At 45.5% G+C, this 15487-nt stretch overlaps 1 protein-coding gene across 7 annotated transcripts in view; it reads right to left on the bottom strand.

Annotated features, from left to right (window-relative positions):
* Nucleotides 1-15487, bottom strand: part of EPHA4 (EPH receptor A4) — a 226855-nt gene that overhangs the window by 94552 nt on the left and 116816 nt on the right. For 3 of the 7 annotated variants that reach the window (XM_071751822.1, XM_071751820.1, XM_071751823.1), the window contains exons 1-3: nt 8980-9137; nt 7858-7925; nt 3008-3671 (exon numbers count right to left, since the gene is read on the bottom strand). In XM_071751822.1, coding sequence (XP_071607923.1) covers nt 3008-3671; nt 7858-7925; nt 8980-9070 — 823 coding nt within the window. In that variant the 5' untranslated portion in view covers nt 9071-9137. Of the gene's footprint in view, nt 1-3007; nt 3672-7857; nt 7926-8979; nt 9202-15487 lie in introns of those variants that run through there. The other 4 variants (XM_071751825.1, XM_071751824.1, XM_071751826.1 and 1 more) reach the window with 3 other exon arrangements.

The following is a 15487-nucleotide window of genomic DNA, read 5'->3' as shown; positions in this document are numbered from 1 at the left end:
TAAATAATAATAACAAAAAAATGTTTTGTTGTTTTGTTTTTAGCATCAAGTTTATAGCTATAAATTCACCTGTAAGAAAATAATGAATGCTCAGCTAATATCTCCACTGATAAGGGCCAGTTTCATGGCATTACTCTTGTGAAGCTTCCCCTCAAAAAATACACTAACTCTCCTCTAGTGGCTTCTCTCCCCTTCTTGCTCTGGGGTTTGCCCTTATGGATACATGTATGTACACATATATGTTCAGTAAGAAAATTATCATAAATAGTCATCTGGAAAAAAAATAGTCAGAATAAGAATAGCCTTTTGTTATCGCATTCAAACACCTCTAAACAACCAACACTACATTTTAAAAATGACCTGTTCAAGGTCAGGAAGTCATTAACTCCCACTAGAGACACTACTTTAGTTGTGAAGTGGCTTCCTCTTACATTTCACACATACGTCAGAAATTAAGCAAAAGCAGCTCAAGAGAGAAGTATTATTTAAAAATCACAAGACTGAGCAATCTTGAAGCTTTTAGGCATCAGTGATCTGCCCCAGAACTTTAAGACAAGTCCCCAAAGAAGACCGGGAGCTCCAACATCTCCCATGGATCTTCAACAAGTGCAAAGCCCCAACCCACAGGACAAAACTATTTCAGCCCACCGAGCTTTTGTCAAACATTTAAGATCTTAATCAATCCTTACTCTGACCCTAGGATCACAGGGGAAGATGGATGAGGAAACAGACAACCTCTGACCTATCCTTGTATTTGTCCTGCCACAGCCAACCTATTGAAAAACAATTGAGGTGGAACCTGCTCACCAGTTCCAGTCCCAGCCCAGTACCCTTTTACAGCTTTTCCCAAACTCAAAGTCTCTTCCCCCACCCCCAAGTCTCTGTACCAAAACCACAGGAATCCTCCCCACTTCATCCTCCTCCTCCTCCCCTTCAAAAACCTGCCAGAGCAGAACATTTGCTGAACTCTGAAGTTAAGTGGGTTAAGAAAAGGGGAGGCCTCATTCAGCAGTGTCAAAGGCCAAACTGCTTTAACAGCCTCGCTGGAAACCAGAGAACAAGCTCCATAGTTCTGGTAAACTTCATGAATTCATGGAGAAGAGCTTCCCAGTAAACTGTTCTGTATGAAGAATGGCAAATGTGAGAAAAGGAAACCACAAATAACAGCTGATGAAATGGGCTTAGCACTTTCAAATTACATGCTGGCTCAAATCCTCTCAAAATGACTACCACAAGCCAACTTCACTTCAGGGAGCCCAAGAGAAAGAACATTCCTGTCTTCTTTGTCAATATGGCATCACCTCATCTTCCCTTTATTTGGGAACACAGTTTCTCGGGTACAGCTGAGAGCTGGTAGGTAAACTGACTTTCATCCAAGGTCTAGTCCAACATCACCAACATAAAAAGCATCCCACTGTCACCAATGCTCACAGGCAAAACCTTAAGAGATTTCCCTTGAACAGCACAGGATTTATTAGGCAATTAGCTCATCATGTCTGGGCCAGTGACACTGAAAAATGGTAGATCTCTGTCAGTCAAAGTGATCCATTACCGACCTAGCAGACCTTTAAGAGAAGGCAGAATAATTTTTTGTGCAATAAACAAAGATGCTTTTTTACATCCCCATTCAATTCCTTCACTCACAATCCAGGCTGTAAAGGTGTCAAGAAGCTCTGCCCTGAAGTTATCAAGTTATCAAGCTGAAGTTAACAAAAGGTAAGAGCTTCTCCCCAGCAGCACCCAGTCAATACCACAGCCATAGTTTTGTATGTTTAACAATACAGAAGTTTTCAAACTTTCATCTCACAGGATTAAAATAAAAACCAAAAACTTAAGTTTGGTGCATTTTGTATGGATTGTAAATTAAATCAATTAAAAGAAATAAAGCAGGACATCCAAAAGACTCTGTTCCCTAAGATTCTGGCATAAAAGCAGACAGTCACTTGCTCTGTTATCTTGTTCTCAGCCTGCAAGATTAAAAAAATGACCTGGAGAAAAACACACCAAGAAAACAAGAAGCAAAGTCATTTGACTGTGAAGAAGCTTTTCCAAAAGCACAGGTCCAAATGCAATATGGGGTTGAGCATCTTAATTCAGTACACAGCAAAACTGAGCCCACTGACCTGTGCAAGAATCCGTTTGAGTTTGATCTTAATTTATGCTTAGATGAGCAAGAGTTCAGAAGATAAAGCTTAAGATATTTTATTTATAAACTCCCTTATCTCTTTCTCTAACCCTTTACAACTTCTTTTTCCAGGAAGAGGAGGTGAAGAGAACATAGGTTTTGAGGTTTTTTTTCTTTTTAGATAATCTGCCTTTTATACAAACTTTAATCCCTAATTCTGCAGCACACAGGATGGGGTGTGTGGGAGGGTGGGGTGGAGACTTCTAGCATTTCTAAGAGTATCCTAGCACCTCTATTATTACACTGACAATAGAGACCCTCTGAGAAACGAAAATATTTAACAAAGGCAGCAGTGTCAAATATCAAAGGCTTATTTAGTGCTAAAAATTTGCAACAAGTAAAACACCAAAGACTTCCACTTCTCAAAGAGGGGAAGTAATCCAGCTAAAACTCCTGTTCCCCCTCCCCAACTGGTTCTTTCCCCATTGCATTATCCAAATGAAACTTTGCCAGAATTTCCTGTGCTTAAAAAAGGTCACTTCAGATATAACTTTCAAGATTTGTCTCTTCAAAGGACAGTAGCCCAGCTGCATTGTTTTGCTGTCACTCACATTTTGGTCACTGTCGTGAGCCAATTCAAATTCAGGCGCCTGCTAGAAAATGTGTTTCCCCTTCTGCCTATTATGGCAGTATCATTTGTTTTGCATTATATAATTCTTAGCCTTGCCACCTGGAGCTAGTGGACTTCTTTATTAAATCCCTCTGTCCCACCGCATCCCACAGGGGCTGCTAATTACTGGCTCTACTCCATTTACTCTCATCCCCAATTCAATTACGCATTCAACTAAGCCCTAATGAAGAGTACAATATGGTTCATCCTACCTTGGCATTCACCGTTATGTTCTTCATAGCCAGCATTGCACAGACAGTTGCCAATGGGCACCAGCCATTCGCCATCTGCCCCACAGTACATTTTTGGCACATCCTTTTCTTCTGAGTTGTTGACGCAGGAGCCACGGACCTCCACCAGAGAGGATGTATCAGCCCCGGTAACGGTGTCAGGAAACTGTGCCAGGTTTCGGACTGTCAACGGGCACTTCTTGTAGAAGACACGAACAGATACCAAAGCAATGCAGGCACCAACATCTTGAAAAGCCAAGTAAAACCCCTTCTTGCCAAGCGGTCCCACATCCCGTATCTCCGTATTCAGCTTCATGATCCTGTCACCGATGTCCACCTGGGTGAAACTCTCATCTGCAGCAATGGTGTCAATCTTGGCAAACTGGCTCTCTCGAATAAAACGTTCCTTGTCGTTGTTTGATTCATAGTAATAAAGGTTGAAAGTCTCTTTGCAAGTTCCCATGACACCTGGCAGGCTGTTGCAGTCTCTTAGCGTGAACTTGATTTCAATATAAACCCTCTGAGCCCCCTCACGGGGAATCCAATCAGTTCGTAACCAATTATTCTGACTGGGCTCCATCACATTGCAAACTTGATAGGTGCGGATTGGAGTGTTCTTCTCATCCATAATGCTTACTTCCTCCCACTGCAGAGAGGGAAAAGGGAAGAAAAATACATCATTATTAAAAGGAACAACAGAGCTTCACAGCAAACGTAATCTGCACTTCCACAATTAATAAGGAGACTGTGTTTTTTCCATTAGAGGAAAAGCAACAAACAACCCAGCAGACCAAACCATAGGCAGGACCTCAACTACTTGGACATTAAAAGGACAACCTGTTCATGGGAAACTCTCCACATCAAGTAACACCTCAAGGAGCAAGCATCTATTTTAAAGTCACCCTGAATCTCGACTTGCTCTGTGTAATTGTTCAGCCCGCAGAACCCAGCCTAGCTCAGGGCTACACGTGGCACTTCACAAACTCTCAGCACACCAACACTGTGGTGTTTTCCCTGTAGCAGACAGGGCAGAACACACATATACCCTACTCTGTACCTAAGAATAGCAAAGAGTGAGACCTTGGGACTTAGTCACACAAAAAACACAGGGCAGAGTCAGCGCAACAACTCCATTTCTGACATCACTGCTGTGTACATTTAAGCCTTAAGCCACCCCTTATTATTTCTGCAAGCTTTCCTGGGGTAGCAACATCCCAGTCACACTCTGCAAACAGCCTTTGCTTCAGAGCTGGGCAGAAATAGATGCCTACAGAGAACTGGGTCCTGGAGTTGAGTAGCACTTAGAGATAGAAGGATGAGTAAGGAGATAGCTGCATTTGCCTACAAGAAACACAGCCATAACTTTGCAGTTTCTTATTAGTGGGAAGGTAAGAAAATAAGGGATATTACACATCTTGTCCCCGAGGAAATCTGAGGAAATAGATACAGTAATATTCTCAAAAACACAAAATGGTTAGCAGAGAGGGTAAGTGCTGAAAGATCAGGGTAGTACTATGCTTCAAAACTTACACCCCTTAAATCAAGTCCAGGCATCTTCAGAAGTGCCAAACTAACTGGTAACATAACTATGAAACAATAACAATATACACAATCCAAGGAATGTATGGGAAGAAGAGATCTGGCCCTAGTTCAGTAATTCATCATGATTAAGTTATAAAAGTGAAGCGCACATCAGCAACAGCTTTGGAGAAAGATTATTTGAAGGATTATCATAGTCAGAAGAAAATCTATCACTGTGCTTTTGTCATAGAGAGACAGAGGGGAAATACGGCCATTAGGATGAGATATCTTTCCAGCATAAGTCCCATAGTGCTTCAGTATCAAAAAAATGCTTCTTAAAAAAATAATAATTAAATAATGATACACTGTCTGGGCTTGCAGATGATACAATGAAGCGTATAAAATTATTCTTGGAAAACAGTAGTAACTTTAAAGAGACTTCCCAGAAATGCTTTTCAGAACTACTGAAGCCGTGGCTTTGATAAACAGAAGCCTTCTTAATGTTAAGGGGCTTCTTGCATAATATCCTCAATTCTTCTCACAAGGATTGCTCTTATGCAAGTGATTTTTACTTAAAAAGATTCCAGCTTAGCTGAATCCGTTTATAGAATGACAGTAGTTAGCACCATGAGTCACCAGGAGCAGAAAGAATATTATTTTATTTGCTGCCTAGAGATAACTGCAAATTAAAATGAAGGAGGGGGGGAGAATCAATACTCAGCATGTCATTCCTTTCCACAGAAAAGGAAAAAATAAATCTTAAAAAGTCATCTATCAATGTAAAGTCTAACATGGTGTTAGTAAGAAGACAGAGTTGTTTAATTTACAGCTGCCACCGAGCCAGTTTACTGGTACAATATTGTCTTTGTGATCCATCACTTTCCATTCTGCTTATCTTCAGACTGTCTATGCTACCTATATTGTGTGTGGTACAAGAGAAAGGAAGAAGCAGAGGGAAATAATACTTGTTGATGGGATTTCCTTTAGTACATTCATACAATGGGGGATGCTGCTAGAGGATTCAATAAAGAGATTGCTGAGGTCAATGGACAGGCTGCAGCTAAATTCAGCAAGTTTCAGGTCAGGTTGTCAACCTGCTTCTGTCTCCTGGCAGACATACAGATGTATAGAGCCAGGATTCTTAATTCATAAACACACACACACAAAACAAACATAAGTGCATCTTTCTGCCAGAGCTGAAAATAACTACAGCCCCAAATTTCCAGCCACTGCAAACGATTCCTAACTCTAAATATGTGGTCAAAAGCTATAACTTCTAACTTTCAAGCTGAAATTGAGTTTTATAATTCAACTCTTCCCACGGTTTAATGATGCAGAGTAAAACATTCTGGGCATAAAACCTGCTTTGCAACTGTGAAATACAAGAGCAAATCATTAATTATATTTATAATGCAATTCATTAATTCCTCCAGGTCTCCTATATATTCAATTACTGCTAGTCACTACTAAATGGCTACATTGATCTCCAGCTTAGCTTATCCACACAACTCTCACACCTCAGAATGTGTGGTACAGATCCAGAAAAATATCTTGTGTAATAGACAAAGGTACACACAGTTAAAGAAAAACTAGCACTGAAGGACTGAATCTTCCAGAGAAGATAAAGGAGTTTATTTCTGCTGCTTCAAAAAAACCTGCAGCATTTTGAGTTAAAATAAATGCTTTCCAAGTGCTGTATTTCAGAGACAGTCCACATACTCTTAAATTTTTCACTACCAGCTTAAAAATAGAACACACATATATAGGTTTAGTGAAACAAGTCACGTCCACAATAGGAGCACACATTTTCTTGAGCTTCCATGGCTCTTTCAGGGAAAACGTGGGGGGAAATGGGGAATCCAGCAGCCATTAAGAATAAACAGCTGTTCTCTGAGTATCAATTCAACTACTGACTTATTAAAGCTGGTACTTTAGATCCTATTTTAATATCCAGTGTAGACATCCCTTGGAGAGATGTATGAAAGACCCAAACTCATTAACTGACCTTTCCAGAGTATAGGATTAACAAGGAAGCCTGACTCTCCCCGAGATAGAGCTGTACTTTTCCACACTGTCAGAGGATGAGGGCAATTGCCTGCAATCAGCGGTGACTGCACCGCCAGCGCTGCCACAGGGCTGCCAATCACTTCCCTGCTCTTTGGAAAACCCGAGGGGGTTTGGGGGACAGCAGAATGCTCAGGCAGAGCACAAGCCAGGACTGTAGTCAAGTTCACCCAGGACAACAATGGGAGAGCAAACAATTCCCCATTCTCCTGTCTTATGGTTATTCAGAGCTTATGCATAATGCATCACTGACCAACACAGCCCCGGATTCCTTCCGCTCGCTGCTGTTTCCTTAGCTCTGCTTCTTCTAATTACGAGGGGGAACGCACACAAAAAAGTAAGTTTGTAGGTTTCCTGAAGAATCCAGTGCTTTGTTGTGCACAGGTCCAGAAGAAAGAGCCTAACATATATATATATATATGTATATCCCCAAAGTTCCCATGAAGTACAGTCTCCACCAGATCCCACCAATTGTCTAAGTGCTCTTGGGAGTTCCCCACAGAGGCCCTGGGCACCCTGCAGGACAAAGCACAGATGAGGGAGCAGCAAGGTGCCCATCCACTAATAGAAAACTAAATTAGTAGAGATACCTTGCCTGCAGCTCCCTAGGAAAAGGGGCTCTAAGCCCCAGTGACAGATGTGCAAATCTTTTAATGTCATCACATCACCACTGGGCAGAGAATTCAATCAAATTTTCTCTTACAACCCTCTCTTCGAAAAGTAAACAAAAAGAAACTCAAAGGAATCACCACCCAGCACTAGGGGCTTTGGTTTATTTGTTCAGAGACCAAAACATACTATGTTTACATCCTGAAATAAGGCAATGGTCCCGTCATGCTGAAACGTCTTGTATATTGATCCCTACTCCTTCATCCAGAAATAGAACAGCAATTGCTGTGAACATCTCCCAGCCGAGACGGCCCGCAGATATAATAACTACAGGCCAGTTCGGTCACAGATCACATTTCTTGTTGGTATTTCAGTTTTAAATAGGCATCTAAGCCTATGCCTCAACCAATCTCCTAATTCTGAAACCTCTTTTCTGCCCTTTTGGTTTCCACTTCTTCCGTGACAGAACTATCCAAAGGGAGTATAGAGTTTCTCCAACAAAGAGTAATTCACTTGGTAAGCCAGGGAAGAAATCTGACCTCCTCACCACAATCAACAATAATCGAGCCATTAGGACTCTCTGAAAGTTACTAATCACCCCCTTTACCCTTTTGATCAGATAGCGGTTTAAAACTTACCCCTCCTTCCAAGGGACTTGCTATCCACCCCAGTTCTCCCTGAACTGATCTGGAATCCAGCAAGGTAACTGCAGAGAAGTACAAACAAAATAGATTAAATTCCAGCTGCCAAAAGGCAGTACTAAAATAAATCGTTTACCTGAGCGTTTCCATGTGTGTGGAGCACAATCGCATCCACCTTCAACTTGAAAGGAAATGTTATTTCCGACCGCACCGGTACCTTAAATAATCTGAAACTCTCTGGTTTAGATCTGAGGAATCGCACGCTCCTTCCTCCGCGCGTTAAAGCTGCTGGCAAAGCGCGGGGTGGGCAGCGAATTCCCAGACACTTTCGGCAGAGGCACCTCGGAGCGCTCCCGCTTTGGGGGGGACACCGGCGGGTGGACCGAGAGCGGGGAGCGCCGCAGCCCCGCGCTGGGCAGACGGCACCGGCCACGGTGGGACCAGCGTTACCGCACATTAGAGACGAGTGAGAAATTTTTGTCACTGACCGGAACACCACGGGCGCTCGCCTGGCCGGCCCCAAGGACGGTCGGGCACCCAGTAGACCCCGCGGGGGGATCCCCGGCGGAGCGGGCGCTCCCCGCCCGCCCGGCTGCACCGCGGAACGGCCGCGGGCTTCCCCCGGGGAGCCGCCGCCTCCGCCGCACCGTCCCGCAGGACCAGCTGCGGCGCGGCCGCGGGGGAACAGCACGGAGCCGCCAGAGCTCCCGGGAGAACCGGTTTAATGAGCCGCCCTCCAGGCTCGGGGCCGCCCCGGCGCGGCGGCGCCGCTCGTGGGTGCGCTGCGCCCCGCGGCCCGGCCCGGCCGAGGGTACCGGCGGCGGCACAGGGGGACGCGCGGGGAAGGCAGGAGCCGCTCCGCCCCGAGACACCTGTGCCACCGCCCCGGGCGGCCCCCGGAGCGCCGCTCGGGAGGGTCAGCGCTGCCGGACGCCCAGCCGCCGGCCGGGGCAACGCGGTCCCGGCGGCGAGGGGACGGGCCGGGCCGTGAAGGGAGAGGGGCGAGCGGGACGCCGTCCGCTGCCTGCGCGCGGGGCACCGAACTTTCCCCCCAACGCTCCCTCAGCGCCCCGCCGAAGGAACGCGGAGCCCGGGCGCGGGACGCGCGCGGCGCCTCACCTTCGTTAGCGGGATAGACCCGGGAGCCGGTGACGGCCCCGCAGACGCCGACAAGGAACGGGAGGAGGGCGCAGAACGGGACCCCGGCCATGCCGCCGCCGCTCCGGCCGCTCTATCCCAGTGGAATAACTGCCTACATGGGGCGCGCGGCGGGCGATAGACATTGCCAAGGGGGCGGGGCGCGCCTGCCCGTCAGCCCCGGCCGCCAATCGCCTCGCTCCCCGCGCCGCCCGCCCCGCCCCGCCGCTCGGTGGCACGGAGCAGGGAACGGGGTTGGGCGCTGCGCCCCGCGGGCGCTGAGGGGTGCGCGGCCCCGAGGTTGTGGAGCGTCGCGAGCGGCTGCGTTCCCGGCGGGAGGGAGGCGCTCCGCGTGGGTCTTTAACATTAGCTGTGTCCGAACAAAAAAAAAAAAAAAATACAGGAGAGAAAAAAAAAAAAAAAAAAAAAAAAAAAAAAAAAAAAAAGAAGTAAAGTTAGGAGCAGCCCTCACGCTCCCCGGTGCCACGGGGGGAGCCGCCGCCCTACCGGACCTTACCCGCGCCGGCCCCCGGATCCCGGGAGCCTCGCGCCGCCCCGCCCGCCTCAGAGCCACCCTTGAGCAACAGCGACACCTAGCGGGGCCGCGCGGCCCGCGCCCCGTGTGCGGGGAGGGGGGGGGGCGAGTGGGAGGCGGGCGGGGCGGGCGGCGGGGGGAGGCTTTCGGGAGAAGCGGGCAGCCCAGGCAGACCCGCAGCAACGCCCGGCGGAATTTCCGCGGCCTCAAAACCCCGTTTACAGCGACCGTGGAAATCGTTAATGCTCTTACGCAGCAGCCGGGGGGGAGCTCGGGAAAATCCAGCGTTAGGGGAGATTCCCTCTGGCCGCAGAGACCCTCCGGGCCGCACAGCCTCACGCACACGCCCTGTTCCGCACCTCTACCTGGAATACACGCGTATCAAATCCCCAGGGTCACAGCAGCTGCGCACCGCGTAGCGCCTGGGCTGCCCGGTGCCTTTAGGTTTTCCCCTCGTACCCACAGCCCCGCTCTGCTCCGAGTGCTTTGATCACCAGACTTTTAAAAATACTCTCTAGATGCGTATTTGTACTAAATCCACAGTTGCTAAAAGTCGGACTCGGCGTGCCGGGCAGTGTCAGTCCGGCGAACCCCGTCCCTAAAACAGCCCTCAGGGACAAAGCTGCCCCGGGACCCCTCTGCCCCCCGCCGCCGCCTCCCGGAGCAACGCGGAGGGGACCAGGGGTGCCCGAGCTGCAGAGGGGGGCGCGGAAGGGGAGGGGGCGGCTGCAGCCGCTCCCTCTCCCCGGGCTCGGCTCTGCCCGATCGCAGCTTGCCAGCTCCGGTTCGGCACCGCCGTTACCGGCAACGCTCCCCGGCAGCAGCCTGCGCTGAGGCTGCTTCAAACGCTTCCTAAACCAGCTCGGGAAGCGCCTTCCGCTCCCGGGCGCGGAACCATCCTACGTTGTCACCTGAGGCACTTGGCGGCGGCGCTGCCTCAGTTTCCCCCCAGATGAGCAGGGAACAACCCCCTTCATCTGTGTCTGCGGCTCCCGCGCCACGCTGTCCCCTCGGCTGGGGACAAAACCCTGCTGGAGAAACGCCGGGAACGGTTCCTGGGCGCTCTCATAAACGCCCCGAGCCCCGCAGCATTGCTCCGGGTCCCTTCGGTAACGCGGCTCTGCCCCGCAAGCGGAACGCGCTCCCTCCGCCCCGCAGGACACAAACCCTGCCCGGCTGCATCCCAGCACTCCCGGTTCAAGGGATCGCATCCAGACTCTCCCAGGATTTTTTTCCTGTCTAGAGTAAAACGAATTATTGGCACCATTAACTTCAGTTCAAGCACGGAACTCCTACAGAACGCCGCTTAGACGAAAAAAAAATGTTGAATACATCGGAAAGTTTGACCAACGGTTTTGTGCATCAGGAAATACGCCTGACATTAATCAATTGTTTTCTCTTTAAATCACTCACTATTTTTTTTTCACAAATTCCAGTATGTGAATATTTGAGATAATTTGATATGACAGCTATATACACAGTCTTAACAGTATTTTTTTTTCTTCAAAATACTGAGTATCTTTCATATTTTAATTTTAGGTCAGGATCTAGGTAGGAATTTTTTTATTATTTAAATAGCTTTAAAAATACTTTACGTAGTATTTACAATGCAGTTTCAACAAGTCTGAGGTTCAAGGTATTTTTCTTTGCTTTAAGCACTTACTTTGGAGCACCCACTGGCAAAACCTTAAAACTCTGCAAAGATAAATGGTGTATCTTTCCATAGAAAATAAATCTTTTAAGCAGCTAGTTGGATAATGGGAGTTGGAAAACTGTGCAGCACAGTCAATGCAACTGTTAAAACCTGTGCTTCCTGACTTTAATTATCTACAAGAATTCTTGGCCTAATGAGGAGGAAGAAAAGGATTAGTTCCTTTTTTATTATTTACACAAAAATATAAGCAGCCCCTCAATTAAAGAATCTAAGTGTTCTTGTTTCCACATCTCTGATGTACCTGATACATCTCCTATAAGTCAGGATAAACTTTATGGGAATGATGGAACTTCAAGACGCCTTCTTTTTTTGACTGAAGTTATTTTTGTTGCAATGCCAGGAAATTCATTTGTCATAAAAATTATTAAAGACTTCAAAAACATTAAAATATTTCTATTATATTAATACCATTTAATTTTTTAGATTCACACAAAATAAACACAAACAATATAAAAAGGGCCTGCAAATGCAATAAACTAAAATGTTCACAATTCCACCAAATCCACTACATTTTGGCTCTAAGAAAAGTGTTGTTTTTCTTTTTTTTTAAAGAAGCCTTGCCAAAATAATCACAATCTCCTCACTTCGTGTCATTTCAGTGGACTGTAAAAGCCCAGCTTAGTTTTAACAGATGTCGTCGATACTTGGACTAAATTCTGTTCAAGTAACTCCACCTTACAACAAAGTACATAAAAATTTATTCCTGAAAATGTTCTTGCAGACGTTGGATCTATTACATTTTCCTTAACTGCCTATTAAGTGAGAAGCCTGTGCTGCTGCCAGCCTGCCAGTTTACATTATTGTAACTCACTATCAGGAGAGATTCTGCTTTGATGGGAACTAATCATGTTTGCACCATAATCAAGTTTACACCATTTAAACGGTCAATTTAATGCAGCTTGGAAAAGCACAGCTAGTGTCTCTTATACTTGTCTCAGATCTTAGATTTGTCTCAGCTCCTTAGTGGGACTACATTCACTTGTAATAATTATGACAATGTGTTAAATGTTTGATCCTCTCTGCTTTGGAGAGGTCAAGCCCAGCTGAATTATTTAGAGATCTGTTTGTAGGACTCGCATGGTATAACACACAGGCACATGAACACACAAACAGGGAGTTTCTGAGAAACTGTAAATCATCCTGACTTGTAAGGGCTGAAAGATTGTTGTCTTTCCTACTCATTCATAATTTGTTTTCCCTTTATTTCAAAACACCAAGGGGATATATTAGTTTACAAATAGCTGGGCACCGGTACATCTGACTTGTCTTGGCTGTATTTCTGTAGTTTCTATAATTTCTAATAGACCATTGCAAATAAATGTCTCAAACACACACACACACACTCATATACATGTAGTTGTTGCACATTTTGCCCAGTCACAAACACAACATTCTTAAGTGAAACACATTAGCCCCTGAAAAGGCTCTGATTTTGGATTAACGCTCTGTTCTATTTTTACTTTATCTTTTCATTCTCCATTTTTCTATGTCCACCTACTCATGCTCGTCCATCTCCCCAGAACCTTTTTGCTGTCAGTCAAGTGACAACCACAGTAGGAAGCTCTACGTGTTCATGGGCCTCCTGAGGCTCAGCAATACATTTGGTTGGGGAGGGGGAGAGCGAGGGAGAGAGGAAAAAGAAGAAAGCAGGGAGGGGAAGAAGCACAGGCTCTTCCTTTAGTATGCAATTCCACAGCCTGCAGGAAAAAATTCTCCAGGCTCCTCTGAAAAGACTTTTCCCACAAAAAAAAGAAAAAAAAAAAAAATGCAATCCCAGTTACTCCACTCCCACACAACTTCCACACTACTCAGCTATTTGCAAAAGAGTGTAAAATAACCCCAGGAAGTTTAACACACACACACAGTCTCTTTGTCAAAAGAAATAATGCCCCAAAGGTTCACCTTTATCAGGCTTGGCACCAGAGAGGAACTGCCTCTCCTTCCCAGTACAAGTGCTCAGATGTGCCAAGCAAGCCTTTCCCTCCCTGGATTTACTGATTCTTAATGGACCTGTGAGTATTAAACATTTGTTGATAAATTACTTGACAACATTTGTCGTTAGCTGTCTGAGAATAAGAGCTTTCTATTTAATATGAGTAAGATTTTGTTCCTCAGGTCGTGCTTACGTGAGGTGAAGCTGCAGTCTGTAACACAAAAAGCCACAGTAGGAGAACCTCTATGTGGAGGTAATGTGCATTTCTGTAAACATCAAGCTGGCAGAATGATTTTGTTTCAGATGGGATTAGCAGGAGTTTTGTTGCTGACCTCAATAAAGAAAAGGATCAGATTTATAGCTCATTTGCAAATCCACTCTGGGAAAAGTGAGCTTTAGGCACTGCAGATTATTTACACTTCCTTTTCTTAATCATGATCATCATCACAGGAGTTTCCTATTTATGACTGCTCCATGCTGATTACAGGACTGGTGGCAGTGTATTTATTTGGACCAGGCACACGTGACAACTTGACAAGATGCAGAGAGACACATAGATTTTTGCCATTGCTTACCTACAGTGCTAAGGAAAATTAGATAATCGTAAGTGAAATGTAACAGGATCTTAATGACAATCAAATTAGTACCTTTAATTGCATTGGTCCTGACAACACACCTCAAATCTCCCGGTGAGACAAAAATTCTCAGGTCCCAGAAAGGAAATCTTATCCCCAAAACTATTTGCAAAGCCAGGAGTGTCTGAAATAGTTTATGCTCCTTAAAATAAACAAACATTAAAGGACAATGGGAAAAGGTAAAATTTGAAAAGCAGTATAGAGGGAGTGGAGAAAAATATAAATGTCCTAGGATGTCAGAGAAGGTATCATGGCTTTTTACCTAACGAGCAGATCAAAAAGTAGTAAATATCAGTGCCCACCTCTCCAGCCTAGGAGTCAGCTTTGCCTATGGCCAATCTTACCCTCATCAGACCCAGGGGGCAAGCGGCAACCTGCGGCTTTTTTTCACGTGAAAGAGTGACCAATAAACCAGGAAAAATAACTGGATAAGTTACAACCAGGTTACAACTGCAGGTTGTTGCAGCGCTAGCACGGATGCTTGGCAACCCGGCAAGGAATGTGCCTGCCTACGTTTCACTGAGAGGTTATTTAAAGCTGTGGAGGTTAACAGACACCTTAATTATTACAAACTGCTTTCGAGTAGCGCCGGCTTTGCTTTGCCAGCCCTGAGCAGCTGTGCTTCTTATTCATGATCACTTGGGGAGCAGCGTCCGTTTCCAGAAAATAAAAGTTCCTGGGGTGAAGATGCGGGGGTTTTGCGCGCTGGCAAACGGCGTTGGTGGGAGGGTTGCTGGTGGCAGCAGCCAGGGCCACCAGCCGGAGGGGAGGCAGCTCCGGCAGGCTCCTCCTGAGCACTCCTGGAGCTGCCCATGCCTAAGGGAACTCGTGGAAGGGAGGCAGCCTCTGCCAAAAACTGCAGGGAATCGCTTGTCGCGATTCAGAGGAGCCTTAGTGGGATTTGAAGGGTAAAGCTGAAGAATAAGCACAGAGAATTGCAAACTGCAGGCAGATTTCTTTCAAAGGATACACCCATTTTTCTGCAGTGGGAAAAAATCCTTAATCAGGCAGACTTAGATTTTCTCTTTTAAGAACACGGTCACAGTTTAAAATTTCTGAACTAAATTCTGCTCTGTACTAAGGTAAAGTTGAATTTTAGTAGCAGCTTAGCTACCAAGCTTTAATAGGTAGGTAGAATCAGACCCTTTATGTGAAACAGAAAAAAATCTACAATTAACGTAAATGGGGAAAAAAAAATGTTTTCTACATTCTTCTTCATACTGAAACTTTATGTTTTTTGCAATAATTTTCTGCAGGTATTGTTTATTTGTTTCTCCAAAAGGATACAAGATGACTTTCATTGTACCACTTAATGTTTCTGTATAAATAAGGATAATTTTTGTGCAAAGTTTCTAAATTATCTTTTTTTTTTTGGTTAAACAATCAGAAGAACAGTGTTTGAGCTCTAATTTTTATTCTGTGTGTTTAAAGACAGTGATCTTGTCAGAAATTATTTATGCAATGATGGTACCAATCAAACTGCACCAGAGACAGGTTCCCTACAGAACACTGAAGATTCCTGGTGCTTCTCATAGAGTGTAAATCCTAATTAGCTCAGATTAAACTCCCCTATCTGAGATGGCCCATCCATTAGTATGAGCAAAATATATTCAACCATATAGAAGAAAGTTGTGTTTAAAGAAACAAAACCAACTGCTCCTTTTTTAATGTGT

This window comes from Heliangelus exortis, chromosome 9, assembly GCF_036169615.1.
Source record: "Heliangelus exortis chromosome 9, bHelExo1.hap1, whole genome shotgun sequence".
Classification (NCBI taxonomy): Eukaryota; Metazoa; Chordata; class Aves; order Apodiformes; family Trochilidae; genus Heliangelus; species Heliangelus exortis.
The sequence above is the reverse complement of the archived record's forward strand: the minus strand, read 5'-3'. Positions and strand labels throughout refer to the sequence as shown.